Consider the following 13,361-nt stretch of genomic DNA (forward strand, 5'->3'; position numbering starts at 1 on the left):
AAACTGAACCACAAGATGGTACAACTGCCTTCTTTCTATTCTTTTTTTCCCTTTCTATTTATTTGTTTAAATAAAGGACAAAACATGTATTTCTATGTGTTTAAAACTATTCTAATTCAGACCCTATTTATATGCAATGACAAATTATATGGTTTGTAATCCCGGGACAATTTTCTCGTCCCCTGCCCCTCAGTGTCCCTAAAACATTTTACAAGAAAATGGAAGCATTTCTTTCTTCTACCTCTTTCCATCGACCACCTTTTCTAAAGTCCTTGTTAATTGTCCCTTTTCTTGGATAGAGCAATGAAAGGGTTTATAAAAGAATCTCTGTGTGACCTTCTCGTGTAATTTTCCTTCTTTCTTTTTGATCTTTTATGTGAAACTCAATGAAAACGAGAGAGGAAAGGGTTGACGAACGCGGGTTGAAGGATGCTCAGTTTGTGGCAGTCCATTTTTTCTAGTCTTTTATAACAGGCTATAAGAAAATAATATTTGTTATTATTAAGACTCATTATTAAGAGACTAAGGGACTGATTGATATTGCCCAATATGTCCCAAGAGCCCCAGCACAATCCGACTAGAAACGTCACTTGTTTCAGAATTAAAAGGATGGCAAAATATAGGATGTTGTATTCCCTTAGAGTTCTAGTTGCTCTGGGACTTATTACGCTTTTTTGGAGCAATGAAACTTTAAAAATAAAATCTGTTTTTCCTCAGATGCTAAAATGGTGAGCACTGACTAGAAGTTAAAGTTAGCTCCAGGAAGAGTTTAGCTTGCAAACCTGAGAGGAGTGCAAAATTTGTCGTTGTTTTAAATGAAAAATATGAGTTTTATTTTATTTAAATTTTCCGTAAGTATGAAAAACACCATTTGATAATGTCAAAGAGGGAACAAAAAATGAAAATAATTTAAATGAATAGTGTCAATGCCTGCAAGAAATACAAAAAAAAAAATTCCGCCTCCCCTGGATACAAGTGAATACTGTGCATATGGAAGGTAAAACATTTCCAATATTTTAAAATATAGAAATACCATGTAAAAACTTTGTCAATTTATTTCATGTTTGGACCTCTAATAATTTGAACAGAGGCTAGAACGCGTTGAGTGTAGACAAAGTATGCTGATATTAGAACTTCCAAATGCGCAATGAGATAAACGCGAAGATCTTATAATAAACAAACCTGAAAAACGCACTAAATTGATTATATGAACACAGTGGTGTACAAAGAGACTCGTATCGTACAGACAAAAATAACATGATAATTTTATTTTCACTTTCCCCTTTAACCGGTTCTCATGTAAATTGTTCTTCTAAGAACACAAATATCATTATTTTGTTAACGTTATTTTGTGTTTGTGAAATATATTGTTATTTTGTGGCTGGTGTGAATTTGGGTTGATTATGAAATATGTGTGACTTGTATTTCGAGTTAGCTTAGCAGAGCTTTGCTCTTCTAGCAGCTATTGATTTGAGTCTCATGCCTAAATATTACACACATACATAGACTTCAAATTTTGGCTTTCTTCTAATTTGAACATTTATCATAAATTATATATATGAACAGACACGTACAGTGGAGTTTTTGGGGGGTAGGTGGGTCAATAAAGCAAAAAATCGTTTCATAAGTGTGAAAAAACTTCAAAAATCAAGTCACTCTGGAATGGGTGGGGCGAAGCCCCAAAGGGCCCAATATGTGTTACCTATAAGATATATTACTAGAGCAATATTTGATATTTTTTTATTGTAAGCGTTATCATTTGTCTTTTCTTTATATTTGTATTGTAGCCTACTCTTCATTTTATGAGGGAAATAAAGAAAATAAATAAATAAAATATACTCTTTATCTTTTACAGTGATTGTAGTCAATACTGAGAAAGAAAAGACGGAAGTCACGCAATGTTTTATCTTTATTGTTTGTTTTTTTTTCTCTTTTTTGTCTCATCCTTCGTCTAAACTACGTAACTAAACAGAATAAGTGGACATGGGCGTTCATGAATCAATACAGTAGCAATAGCTCTACTGCTAAACGAAGCCTCATTATTATTTTTTTTTTCTTCCATTTGTCTTTCATTTGGTTTTCTAATGTAATTTTTGATTTTAGATCTCAGTTCTTGGATGACCCAGCACGATCACAAGCCTTGGACGCCGTCTTATACCGTTTAAACGAACCTGAAACCCCACCAACTGCTTCTGCAGTGCGTACCACTTCACGCGATTTGGCGTCTACTCTCAAGATACTCAAACGAATTGATCAAGTCTTTCAAGGTAAACTTTTATCCTAAAGTTTGATCGTCTTTCTAAGAAATTAAGTTTATTTTCTGACTATGTCATATTTTCCTGAGAATGGGCGGGTCCTTGGTACCGACCTCTAATCCCCCCTCCTGTGTACAGTTTCGTATATTTTCAAACGTAGATGCGCAAAGTCTAAGCTGTTGAATTCACTTCTTTGTTGATATATTCTTTGTTTTTGTAACATTCCATCGTTCGGCACTTCTTCCCCTCCCCCCTGTCAGGCTATTTATAAAATTAGTCTATGGACATGGTCCTCTTGCATTCTAAGAATGAACCCAACCCCCTAATCTGCCCTTCTATGATCTGGGAAAAAGACGTATTAACTTAAGAATGTTCTCTTTTATCTGATATGCCAGTGTATGCAAGGGACTTTTATTTATTTTTTCTCTACGTTAAAAAAGTCAAAGATCAAATATATGATTAGAGAATTTAAAGTAATTAGATAATTTGCAAAATTTTCTAGAGATGGAGAGGCTACTGGGAAACTGTGTGTGGCAGTTTTGTCATGGATGTGTTTCAGAATTTAATTAGAGTTATTACAATATTCCTTATTTCTACTTCCCAAAACACTAATTAATTAACTTTCAGCTCCTTGTTCTTGTTATGAGTGTGCAAAGGGCTTAACTTTATGATTAGGTGTTTTTGAATAACATTCATGACAAAGAATGAATGGTAATTAGCGATAATTGCTTTTTGGAGCCCACCCAAAGTCGATGCTTCGATAAGGCGTAGTTTTATTGTTGTCTAAGTAAAGCTATGTCAACCGTGTCGCTTATGAATTTAAATACCAAGGTTCATTAAAAGAAAAAAATGCGATGATTCCAGTGTGGTCAATGTGATCAATGAATCCAGCCAATTTTTTGTTTTTAAAGTAACGATGCATGAACGTAGCTGAAAACCAATATTTGACAAAGTAGTCACGGAGTCAATTCTAAAATAATCATTTTCTTCGGTATTAATTTAGTTTTAGTATTTTAGTAATTAAGTAGGTTTTTTAAGTTATTAAGTAGTTTTTATGGCACTTGGTATTAACCAAGTGACATATAGCAATCGCCAATTCTGTCGGTCTCTCTGTCGGTCTCTCTGTCGGTCCCGGTTTTGCTACTTTAGGCACTTCCAGGTAAGCTAGGACGATGAAATTTGGCAAGCGTATCAGGGACTGGACCAGATTAAGTTAGAAATAGTCGTTTTCCCGATTTGACCATCTGGGGGGGGGGGGGTTAATTCGCAAAAAATAGAAAAAATGAAGTATTTTGAACTTATGAGTGGGTGATTGGATCTTAATGAAATTTGATGTTTGGAATGATATTGTGTCTCAGAGCTATTATTTTAAATCCCGACAAGATCTGATGACATTGGGGGGAGTTGGAGGGGGAAAACCTAAAGTCCCGGTTTTGCTACTTTAGGCACTTCCAGGTAAGCTAGGACGATGAAATTTGGCAAGCGTATCAGGGACCGGACCTGATTAAGTTAGAAATAGTCGTTTTCCCGATTTGTCCATCTGGGGGGGGGGGTTAATTTGGAAAAAATAGAAACAATGAAGTATTTTTAACTTATGAGCGGGTGATTGGATCTTAATGAAATTTGATGTTTGGAATTATATTGTGTCTCAGAGCTCTTATTTTAAATCCCGACCGGGTCTGATGACATTGGGGGGAGTTGGAGGGGGGAAACCTAGAATCTTGGAAAACACTTAGAGTGGAGGGATCGTGATGAAACTTGATGGGAAAAATAAGCGCAAGTCCCAGATACATGATTGACATAATCAGAACTGATTCGTTCTCTTTGGGGTAGTTTTGGGGGGGGGGGAGTAATTCTTAAAAATTAGAAAAATGAGGTATTTTCAACTTACGAACGGGTGATCGGATCTCAATGAAATTTAATATTTAGAAGGATATCGTGTCTTAGAGCTCTCATTTTAAATCCCGACCGGATCTGGTGAGGGGGGCGGGGAGTTGGGAGGGGGAAACCTAAAACTTGGAAAACACTTAGAGTGGAGGGATCGGGATGAAACATGGTGGGAAAATTAAACACAAGTCCTAGATAGATGATTGACATAAACGGAACGGATCCGCTCTCTTTGGGGTAGTTGGGGGGGGGGAGTATTTCTGAAAAATTGAAAAAAATGAGGTATTTTTAACTAACGAACGGGTGATCGGATCTCAATGAAATTTGATATTTAGAAGGATATCGTGGCTCATAGCTCTTATTTTAAACCCGACCGGATCTGGTGACATTGGGGTGGGGGGGGGTGGGAGGGGGAAACCTAAAACTTGGAAAACACCTAGAGTGGAGGGATCGGGATGAAACTTGGTGGGGAAAAAAACACGAGTCCTAGATACTTGATTGACATAACCAGAACGGATCCGCTCTCTTTGGGGTAGTTGGGGGAGCGGGTTAATTCTGATAAATTAGAAAAAAGGAGGTATTTTTAACTTACGAACGGGTGATTGGATCTCCATGAAATTTGATATTAGAAGTATATCGTGTCTCAAAGCTCTTATTTTAAATCCTGACCGGATCTGGTGACATTGGGGGAAGTTTGGGGTGGGGAAACCTAAAATGATGGAAAACGCTTAGATTGGAGGGATTGGGATGAAACTTGGTTGGAAAAATAAGCAGAAGTCTTGCATGCGTGATTTACATAATTGGAACGGATCCGCTCAATTGCGGGGGGGGGGGTGATTCTGAAAAATAAGAAAAAATGACGTATTTTTAACTTACGAAGGAGTGATCGGATCTTCATGAAACTTCATATTTAGAAGGATCTCGTAACTCAGATCTCTTATTTTAAATCTCAACCGGATCCAGCGTAATTGGAGGGGGGGCAGTTGAGGGGAACCAGAAATCTTAGAAAATACTTAAGAGGTGAGATCAGGATGAAACTGGATGGGAAGAATCAAAACCTGTCTAAGATACGTGACTGACATAACTGGACCGGATCTGCTCTCTTTGGTGGAGTTGGGGGGGGGGGTAATTTTGAAAATTGAGGCATTTGTAACTTACGAAAGGGTGACCAGATCTTAATCAAATTTGATATTTAGAAGGATCTTGCGCTTTAAAGCTCTAATTTTAAATACCGATCAGATCCTGTGACATTCGGGGGAGTTGGAGGGGGAAACCGGAATTCTTGGAAAACGTGAAAATTGGGGTATTTTTATTTTACGAACAGGTGATCGGATCGTAATGAAATTTGATATTTAGAAGGAATTCATGTCTCAGAGCTCTTATTTCAAATCCCGACCAGATCTTTTGACATTGGGGGGAGTTGGAGGGGGAAATCTTGGAAAAACACTTGGAGTGTAGGAATCGGGATGAAGCTTGGTGGATAGAATAAACAAATGTCCTTGATACGTGATTGACTGAACCATACTGGATTCGCTTTTTTTTGGGGAGTTGAGGGGAGGGGTTCAGTGATTTGGCGAGTTTGGTGCTTCTGGACGTGCTAAAACGATGAAAATTGGTAGGCGTGTCAGGGAGCTTCACAATTTGACTTGATAAAGTCGTTTTCCCAGATTCGACCATCTGGGGGGCAAAAGGGAGAGGAAAAATTAGAAAAAATTAGGTATTTATAACTTACGAAAGGGTGATCGGATCTTAATGAATTTTGATATTTAGAAGGACTTTGTGACTCAGAGCTCTTATTTTAAATCTTGACCGGCATTAAGCCTCTTATTTTCCTTTTTAAATCAATCTATTGATTTATAGAATTTTGCTAGAGCTCATACCATATGAGCTCTTAGCTCTTATTAGTAATTTAGTATTAAATATAATACTTTTTAATGCACTATAGGCTTAAGGCGTAATATAATCCGTGCACCTCTGGCGACTAGAGCTAGTTCTTCCCCTTTTCAAAGAAGAAGAACTGGATTGTGATCACAACATATTCTTCACGTTGTTGGTATTTGTCATCCCAGTCAGGGTCTGTTTCTCCTATATTTATGATATAAATTTACCTTGAACAAATGCGCCTAGAATGTATAGGCTCATTAAGAGGGGGCATTTTTAAGGAGAAAAATAGTTAGTTTTGGAAAAATTCAGATAAGTCCTTTTGGTTGAAAGTAGTATTTCTTCATTAGTTATTTTAAATTATGTTTTTTCTTTAGAAATTTCATTTTGAGTTATTTGTTTTAATCGACATTGTTTTTGTCTGACTCCTTTAGTCATCAATATGGAACAATTATGGCAAATGTGTTGTAAAAAGGAAGCAAAATTAAAAAATATATATATATGAAACATGACTAAAGACAGTGAAGAAACACAAATGGTCAAAATATTTTGACTTGTCAAACAATAATCTACAGCGGACGAGGAATAAAAAAATGGAAAGATTTAAAATACCATAATATCAAAACAAATGCAACTGGCGGCTCATCTTCATTCATTCCATTTACTTAATAATTTATAATGCACAGTTGGAAGGTAATAGAAATAAAAAATATATGGGTATTCACTAAGAATTACTTTAAGCTTACATAAGGGTGCCATGATTAAAACTGTAAGTAAATTTTTTTTTTAGTACTTTCAAAAGTTATATTGATTCTAATCAAACGGCTTTTGTGGTTCAGGGACTATTCCTGAAGAATTGGAACACAATTCAAACTTAAGCGTAAAGACGAGTTATTGCTCCTTACTTTAGTTGAAAAACTTGTTTTTTTATTTAATAATTAAATTAAGCAAAGGGCTACAGAAACAGCAACTGCGAAATCTAAAGTAGCCAGTGCTGCTTAACGGCCAACGTATTAAGTATAAAGATATGTAAAACAAAAAATGACGAAGAAAACACTGCCGAGCATGGGTGCCTCTCACCTCTCCCTCCCTCCACCAACATGACGTCATTTTTTATATAAAGAAAAGGAAATGATTCAAGGTAAAATAAGAATATTAAAACAAAGCTCTTGGTAGAACCTAACCCACTGGGGATACTACTGGTGGCCTTCATGGCGCAAAGAAGTTGCCATAGGTTTCTATTGCCGATATGATACTTTCGTGAAGCAAGTCTTGAACTTTTTTCCAGTAAGTATGGAACAGTCTTTTTTATATACGTATTTCCGGGTTCCAGCGGTAGCTAGTAACCTAGTAAGAGATTCTTGGTAAGGAAGAACAATTTGGTGACGAAAGCCGGACTGTCAATATTTCAGTTCAAAGAATAATATATTTAAAGTACGAGGACCATAAGATAATTTGGCCTTCATGTTTATTTACTAATATTTGTTGCTGTTTTTTCTAGTTCTTGATGATACGCTTTTTGAAGAAATAGAAGAAGATGACATGCGAGGGGATATTTAATAATTCTTAAATCTATTTTCAAGTCTTTCCGTATCTTAACAAGTCCTAAAACTAAACCCGTCCTGTGGACCAAAGAGTGATCCAGTTTAACATTGTTTAATCATAGGTGCAAGTGATTAGTCTCATTGTGATTTTCTTGTGCTTATTTTTGAAGCTTATTTAATTGAGCTAACTCTGGTACAGCAGCACCAGAATGCTTTGTCTTGTTTAAATTTTTTGTAGTGTCGATAATATTGAAGACATTGGATACAATTTTGTAATGTTGTAATTCTGAAAAGAGCATTGTCGTGTCATGTCGTGCATTTGTTTAGCTATTTAAATTGATGCTTTTTTTTCTTTTTTTTCTTCTTTTTTATTTTTTTTTTTTTTTTTTTGTCCAGTAATTATCCAATAAAAGTCAGTTTTTTGTTCTCATATTCCATTGCTTTAACAAAAAAAAATTCTATAATTGTTAATCGTTAATTGTAAAATTGTTAACATAATTATATGATTTAATATGAACGATGAATTAATGAAGCATTTATTAATATTAATGATAATTGACAATAAATTTTTATGGCCAATAAGTTAATATAAATTAAATTAAATTATAAATTACATTTTTTTATTTTGAGCACTAGTTTGTCTTGACTCATAATTGTTTCCTAAGTTAGTTAGCTTTTAAACTGTTATTGTGGTTAACAAAAAGGCCGAATGATCACACTAAATAAAAATAAAATTGTAAATCCAATATTTCAACTGAAGATTAAATTATTTTTAAATTCATTATCCATGTTCAGTGGAAGACCCTGTATCACTAGACTCTAAATAACGCTATTTAAACGGTGACCGCGCGTCTTTGTTTATCGATAACAAGCATAACACCGTCTATCTAATATCTTAGGATTATATTTTTTCAAACACTAGAATTTTTAACGAGTGAGCCTCGCAATACCTTAAAATTCCGAGTAGCAACCCTAAGCTGCCTAAGATTGTAGTTCTCAAGACTGGTACATTGCAAGCAAGGTTCAAGAATTATAAGGGTGAAGTTTCCTCTGATAACTTTGGAATTACGAAATGGATATTCCTTCCTTCCCATTCTGAGAAAACCTAGGAATAAGTATAAGTTTTTCTACAGCAATCTACTAGTGACATCCTTGTGAATCAGTAAACAGTTTTAAAATGAGCAATCTGTCACCACTAAGAAAGCAACAACAAAGAATTCTATGACAAAGCTTGAATTTTCAGAGCTGCTTTAAATTTTTGATAACAAAGAAGTTTTTAGACTTTGTAATCTTAATGTTCGCTTTACAATGAAGTATATTGTTCAGAACCGTGTGTGGCAAAACATATTAGTCTGTATTTTATTGTTTTTAACCTGCTTATGGATATGATAATCATTTAGGTAGCTGTGATTTTCCCTTTTAATATTATAAATTGCTTATGATCTTGTTTGCCTATCCGAGTGATTGTTGCTGTTTGTAAGTTTTCTTAGTTTTTATTACAACGTTATTGCAGCTCTTTTCCATATAAATTTAGCTCCGTTTTTACTTGTTATCGGTTGAATAGCTTATTATTCCATTAAATATTCACATTCATGTTTTTGCCTCCATTTATGTTGCCGCCATCATTGTCATCATAATACTATCAATCATCTGTAAAATGACGAGCTTCTTCATCAACAAGAACTCCCTGCATTCTCCATATCATCTTTACCATTGTGCCACATTTTTTTACTATTTTCTTTTAAAAACAGAAAATTGTTTTCCAAAAACGGTTGATACACACAATTTTGAGCTGACAGAGTCGAGTTCTTCTGTGTGTTGATCAACTTCGTGTTTGGTTGGAACGATCGAATTTTATGTTAGGGAGGGGGTGTAAAACCCTTTTTCTTCGATCTTCACAAAAAAAAGTGAACGATACATTTTTCTTTTTCTTTTTTAGTGCTATCCGACAGGATGCATTACTAGTTTTCTTTTCTGAATTGGTTTTAAATATATAAATGGAGGTATAAGAGTTATAATTGTTGTTTAACTGAAAGCCCCAGTGTGACCGTGGTAGCATAGGGAAAACATACTATTGCTCTTTTTAGGATGTATGAAGATATATATGATAGCCCGACATCAAGTTTAGTATTATAATGAGAGTGCAAGATCGGGTTGTACTGGAAGTGTGTAATGGGGTTTGTTTCAGATGGTATAGTCAGTTTATACCCGAGCCCAGCTTAAGTAGCGCAGTGAGTGTAATGTCCTTGCCACATCATAGTCACATCTATCGATAAAGAAAGCCAAATATCATCATTGACATGGGGAATATCTTGATTTTAACGTCATACTTATAATTAAAAAGCAAATAATTAAAATTGCAAGAAATTACCTTAAACAGTGCACCAGCTGTAATTTGTGTCCCTCTGTTCTCTACTAATTCCAAATCTCCTTAACTTTTGTCAGATTCCTCTCCCAAGTTTCCGTCTTTTCTAGTTTTAAAAAGTATGCCTTAAACCTTGACTCTGATTGGTCAATCAAGAAATTTATGCTTGAAAGTTGAACAATGTCCAACTCAAGAAGTTACGAACGGCGAACGTAATTGGTGCTGTTGTTGTGCGGAATTTTGATTTTATCGACAAGTGTTACTATAACGTGGCCTGAGCATAAAAAAGAGAACTTGAGTATGACTACGGAAGTATATGATCTCTACAGAGAGGGTATGTATATTTTGTAAAATAAGTTTATACACAATCCCTGCTTTTGCTTTATGATAATGTGTACAGCATTGCAGTCCGAAAATAGTACTACTGACATTCTATTGTGCCTCTGAAATGGCGAAGGCTGAGGGCCATGAAAACCAAAATAAAGGCGAGTAACATATTTTTTTATTTTTGTGTTACATCCATTCACTCGGTATCTTAGCCTTTTCTACCAACCGCCTAGGACTTGGCTCACTTTGCACCGTGATATAGCTTAGAGACAGCAAGACAACAGATTGGAATTAAACAAAATACAACATGAGTATATTTTGACTAAAACGTAAATGATTTAGAGGATGAGGGGTTTTTTATATGATTCACCGGCCCAATTTTTTCCTTCGAAGCCTACAGAATTAACTATCTCATATGAGCCCGTCTTTATCTTGTTTTTTGGGCTTTTAACTTTGAATGAATCCTATTCCAAGCTCAATGGAGCAATGCAATATAAGGCTTTGTTTTCTAAAATCTGCCTAAAAGTTTTTGTCTCTGATATATCTAAATCATCTATGAAAATATCTATTCTTTTCCTCTCTAAAAATAATCTTGATTATCGGTATCTTGATTTTGTATAATTACACTTTAAACGTCATCTATTCTTCTTAAATCTTTCTCACTTTGAATATAGTATTTTTCTCTATATCTTCCTTTAAATGAGTTTTACCTTCCAATTTGTTAAGTTTTATTTTCTTGGGTTAAATTTCTTCTGTCTCATTTTCAAAATCGGCTACAAGAGGATCCATATTTTCTCCTTTTTTTTCACCCAGTCATCAAAATGTTGACAATGTCCTCGTTGCTGACATCTGGGGTATCAAGACTTACGGTGCCTTTAAAAACTAAGGAGAAATATTCGTCATGTTGTGGGCTATATAGTCTTGGGCTTACTGCAGGGGCAATTTTTTTTTGTGATTTTAAGGGGTTCTAAGCTATTTAGGGTCAAGGCAGACCAGGGACATCTGTAATGGTCTTCTTGGTTGTATTAGGGGTATAGTTAATATTTAAAATTAGATCAGAAAAGAAAGAGTAGATTCCAAAGAGGTAATTCAAGAGCTGGGTAGGATGTGTGTTTAGGGGTCTCGGAAGGACTTGGCGTCAATAATTTTTGAAATGCTGCCTAAAAATAGAGTTTGAGTATCGAGTGTGCATATGTTTGTTAGTGCTCTTTGCTAAGACGAGAAAACTTCTAGAATTTACAGTAGAGTTGAAAAGAAAAGGAAGTTAATGGAGGAGTTAGAGTAACAGAGAGCCTTTGACCTTTACTGAAAATAAAATATATGTAAAACATTTTCTCTTTTATAGAGGCAAAATAAGAATGAATATAATTACCGCTTTCGAGAGGGAGGGAATATTCTAGAAAATGAATTTTAAGTCTTGGTCAAAATTTATATATCATTAATATATAATAATATTAAACCCTTTAGAAAGAAAGATATGTTCATCTTGAGATGGCATAACTTGGCACGTCATACCTTTGCATGGCGGGAAAAATAGATTTTATAATGTTTTTATAGTCCAGACAAAGTGGACAAATAACATAAAGGGATGATGGCTCAATAACACGAAAAAGCAGTATATCACACAATGGTTGGCCGGAAGTAAAGTAATAATTCAGCCAAAAGAAATAACGAGGAGAAATCTTTCAAGAATACTTTTAATATGTAGTCAATGGAAAATAGTAGGTCGCTTAAGCCTCAAAGGCGTGAAATTTGGACGATCTCACCAGCCAGTTTTAATCAATGTGGTTGTTTTATATTATAGTTAGTATAGACCGTGGTAGAGCCTTTACCAGGTTGCAGCTACTGCTACGGTAGTAATGTGATTGATAATATCTTATTCAATAATAGTTGGTGTAGTACAATGGTAAAGAGAAAGTCCTTACGACGTAAAGGATTTGATTTCAATCCGTCTCCGATAAGAATTCTAATACAAAAACTAAAAACATTTTTTCGCTCGAAAACGGAATACCAAGTTCAGAAACGGACTACGGAGACTTAGAAAATGGGGTAAATTTTTGAAACGATTTCAAAACAACTAGCAGACAAAAAAAGAAATTTATTTTATCTAGACGTCACGAAAAATAATAAAAGAGGATTTAAAAGTGGTGGAAGTCAACCAGCCCCCCTCCCATACCCTTTTTAGCATCTCTTCACAGTATCCCAAGAAAATGGGTTTGTTGAAGGTTCCTTTCAAAGTGGTATCAAGAAAAGAGAGGGGTGGGGGGCTATCATTTTTAAACGGTAACATCTCGAATGTTTGCATATATATACTACCAGATGATAATATGGCTTATGCTGTAACATCTTTAAACTTCCTTTAAATATGGACCCAAAAGCTGAATTTTTCATCTTCTAAGAAAAATATACAGCCACGAAACAGTGATATTGTAGGGCAGCCAGCCCCTTCCATACCCTTTTTAGCTGTTATTCACAGCATCAAAAAAAAAACGAGGTGGTCGAAGGTTCCTCTCAAAGCGGGTATCCAGAAGGAACGGGTAAGAGTGCTATCATTTTTAAATGATAAAATCCCAAATTTTTTCTTATAATGCTACATGATAAAAATGCAGTTTATAGTGTGGCATCATTAAATTTGCTTCAAATATCTCACACCAAAGATGGAACTTTTAATCACCTGAGAAAAATGCACAACCACGAAACAATGAGACGGTATCAAATAAATTACTGCTTAGTTTAATTTTATTAGCATTCATACTTTTCATTATTCATTTACTTGTTTACTTCTGTAAACCTATCTGCCAGAAAAATGCATTGAAAATAGATGGCCTTCAAGTATAAACTCATTTTTTAAAGGTGGGATTAGAGTGTAGACTTATCAAAGCACCCAAAGCTTTGAACAGTAGAAAACAAAGAGAAAATGACAAAAAAGCTCTTAAAGATGGTCTTTTAGTAGCTTTGGCCCGTGTTGTTTTCGTCAAAAATCGTATTTTATTTTTGTATTTCAGTTGCTATAGGCAGCAGGTCATTATTTACAATAATTTATTAAGGGCTGTGGTTTGTCCTTTACTAGGTTGCACCTACACCTGCAACCATAATGGTTGT

At 34.9% G+C, this 13,361-nt stretch overlaps 2 protein-coding genes across 6 annotated transcripts in view; both read left to right on the plus strand.

Moving 5' to 3' along the window:
* Positions 1 to 9,096, plus strand: part of LOC136027090 (serine/arginine repetitive matrix protein 2-like) — a 143,065-nt gene extending 133,969 nt beyond the window's left edge. For all 4 annotated transcript variants that reach the window (XM_065704035.1, XM_065704033.1, XM_065704034.1 and 1 more), the window contains 2 exons: positions 2,104 to 2,267; positions 7,525 to 9,096. In XM_065704035.1, the coding sequence (XP_065560107.1) occupies positions 2,104 to 2,267; positions 7,525 to 7,583 (223 nt within the window). In that variant the 3' untranslated portion in view covers positions 7,584 to 9,096. The remainder of the gene's footprint in view (positions 1 to 2,103; positions 2,268 to 7,524) is intronic.
* A 197-nt stretch (positions 9,097 to 9,293) lies between these two features.
* Positions 9,294 to 13,361, plus strand: part of LOC136027091 (conserved oligomeric Golgi complex subunit 8-like) — an 89,899-nt gene continuing 85,831 nt past the window's right edge. The window contains exon 1 of one of the 2 annotated variants that reach the window (XM_065704039.1): positions 9,294 to 10,266. In XM_065704039.1, the coding sequence (XP_065560111.1) occupies positions 10,233 to 10,266 (34 nt within the window). In that variant the 5' untranslated portion in view covers positions 9,294 to 10,232. The remainder of the gene's footprint in view (positions 10,267 to 13,361) is intronic. The other variant, XM_065704037.1, reaches the window with a different exon arrangement.

The sequence above is a fragment of the Artemia franciscana genome, chromosome 5, assembly GCF_032884065.1.
Source record: "Artemia franciscana chromosome 5, ASM3288406v1, whole genome shotgun sequence".
Lineage (NCBI taxonomy): Eukaryota > Metazoa > Arthropoda > Branchiopoda > Anostraca > Artemiidae > Artemia > Artemia franciscana.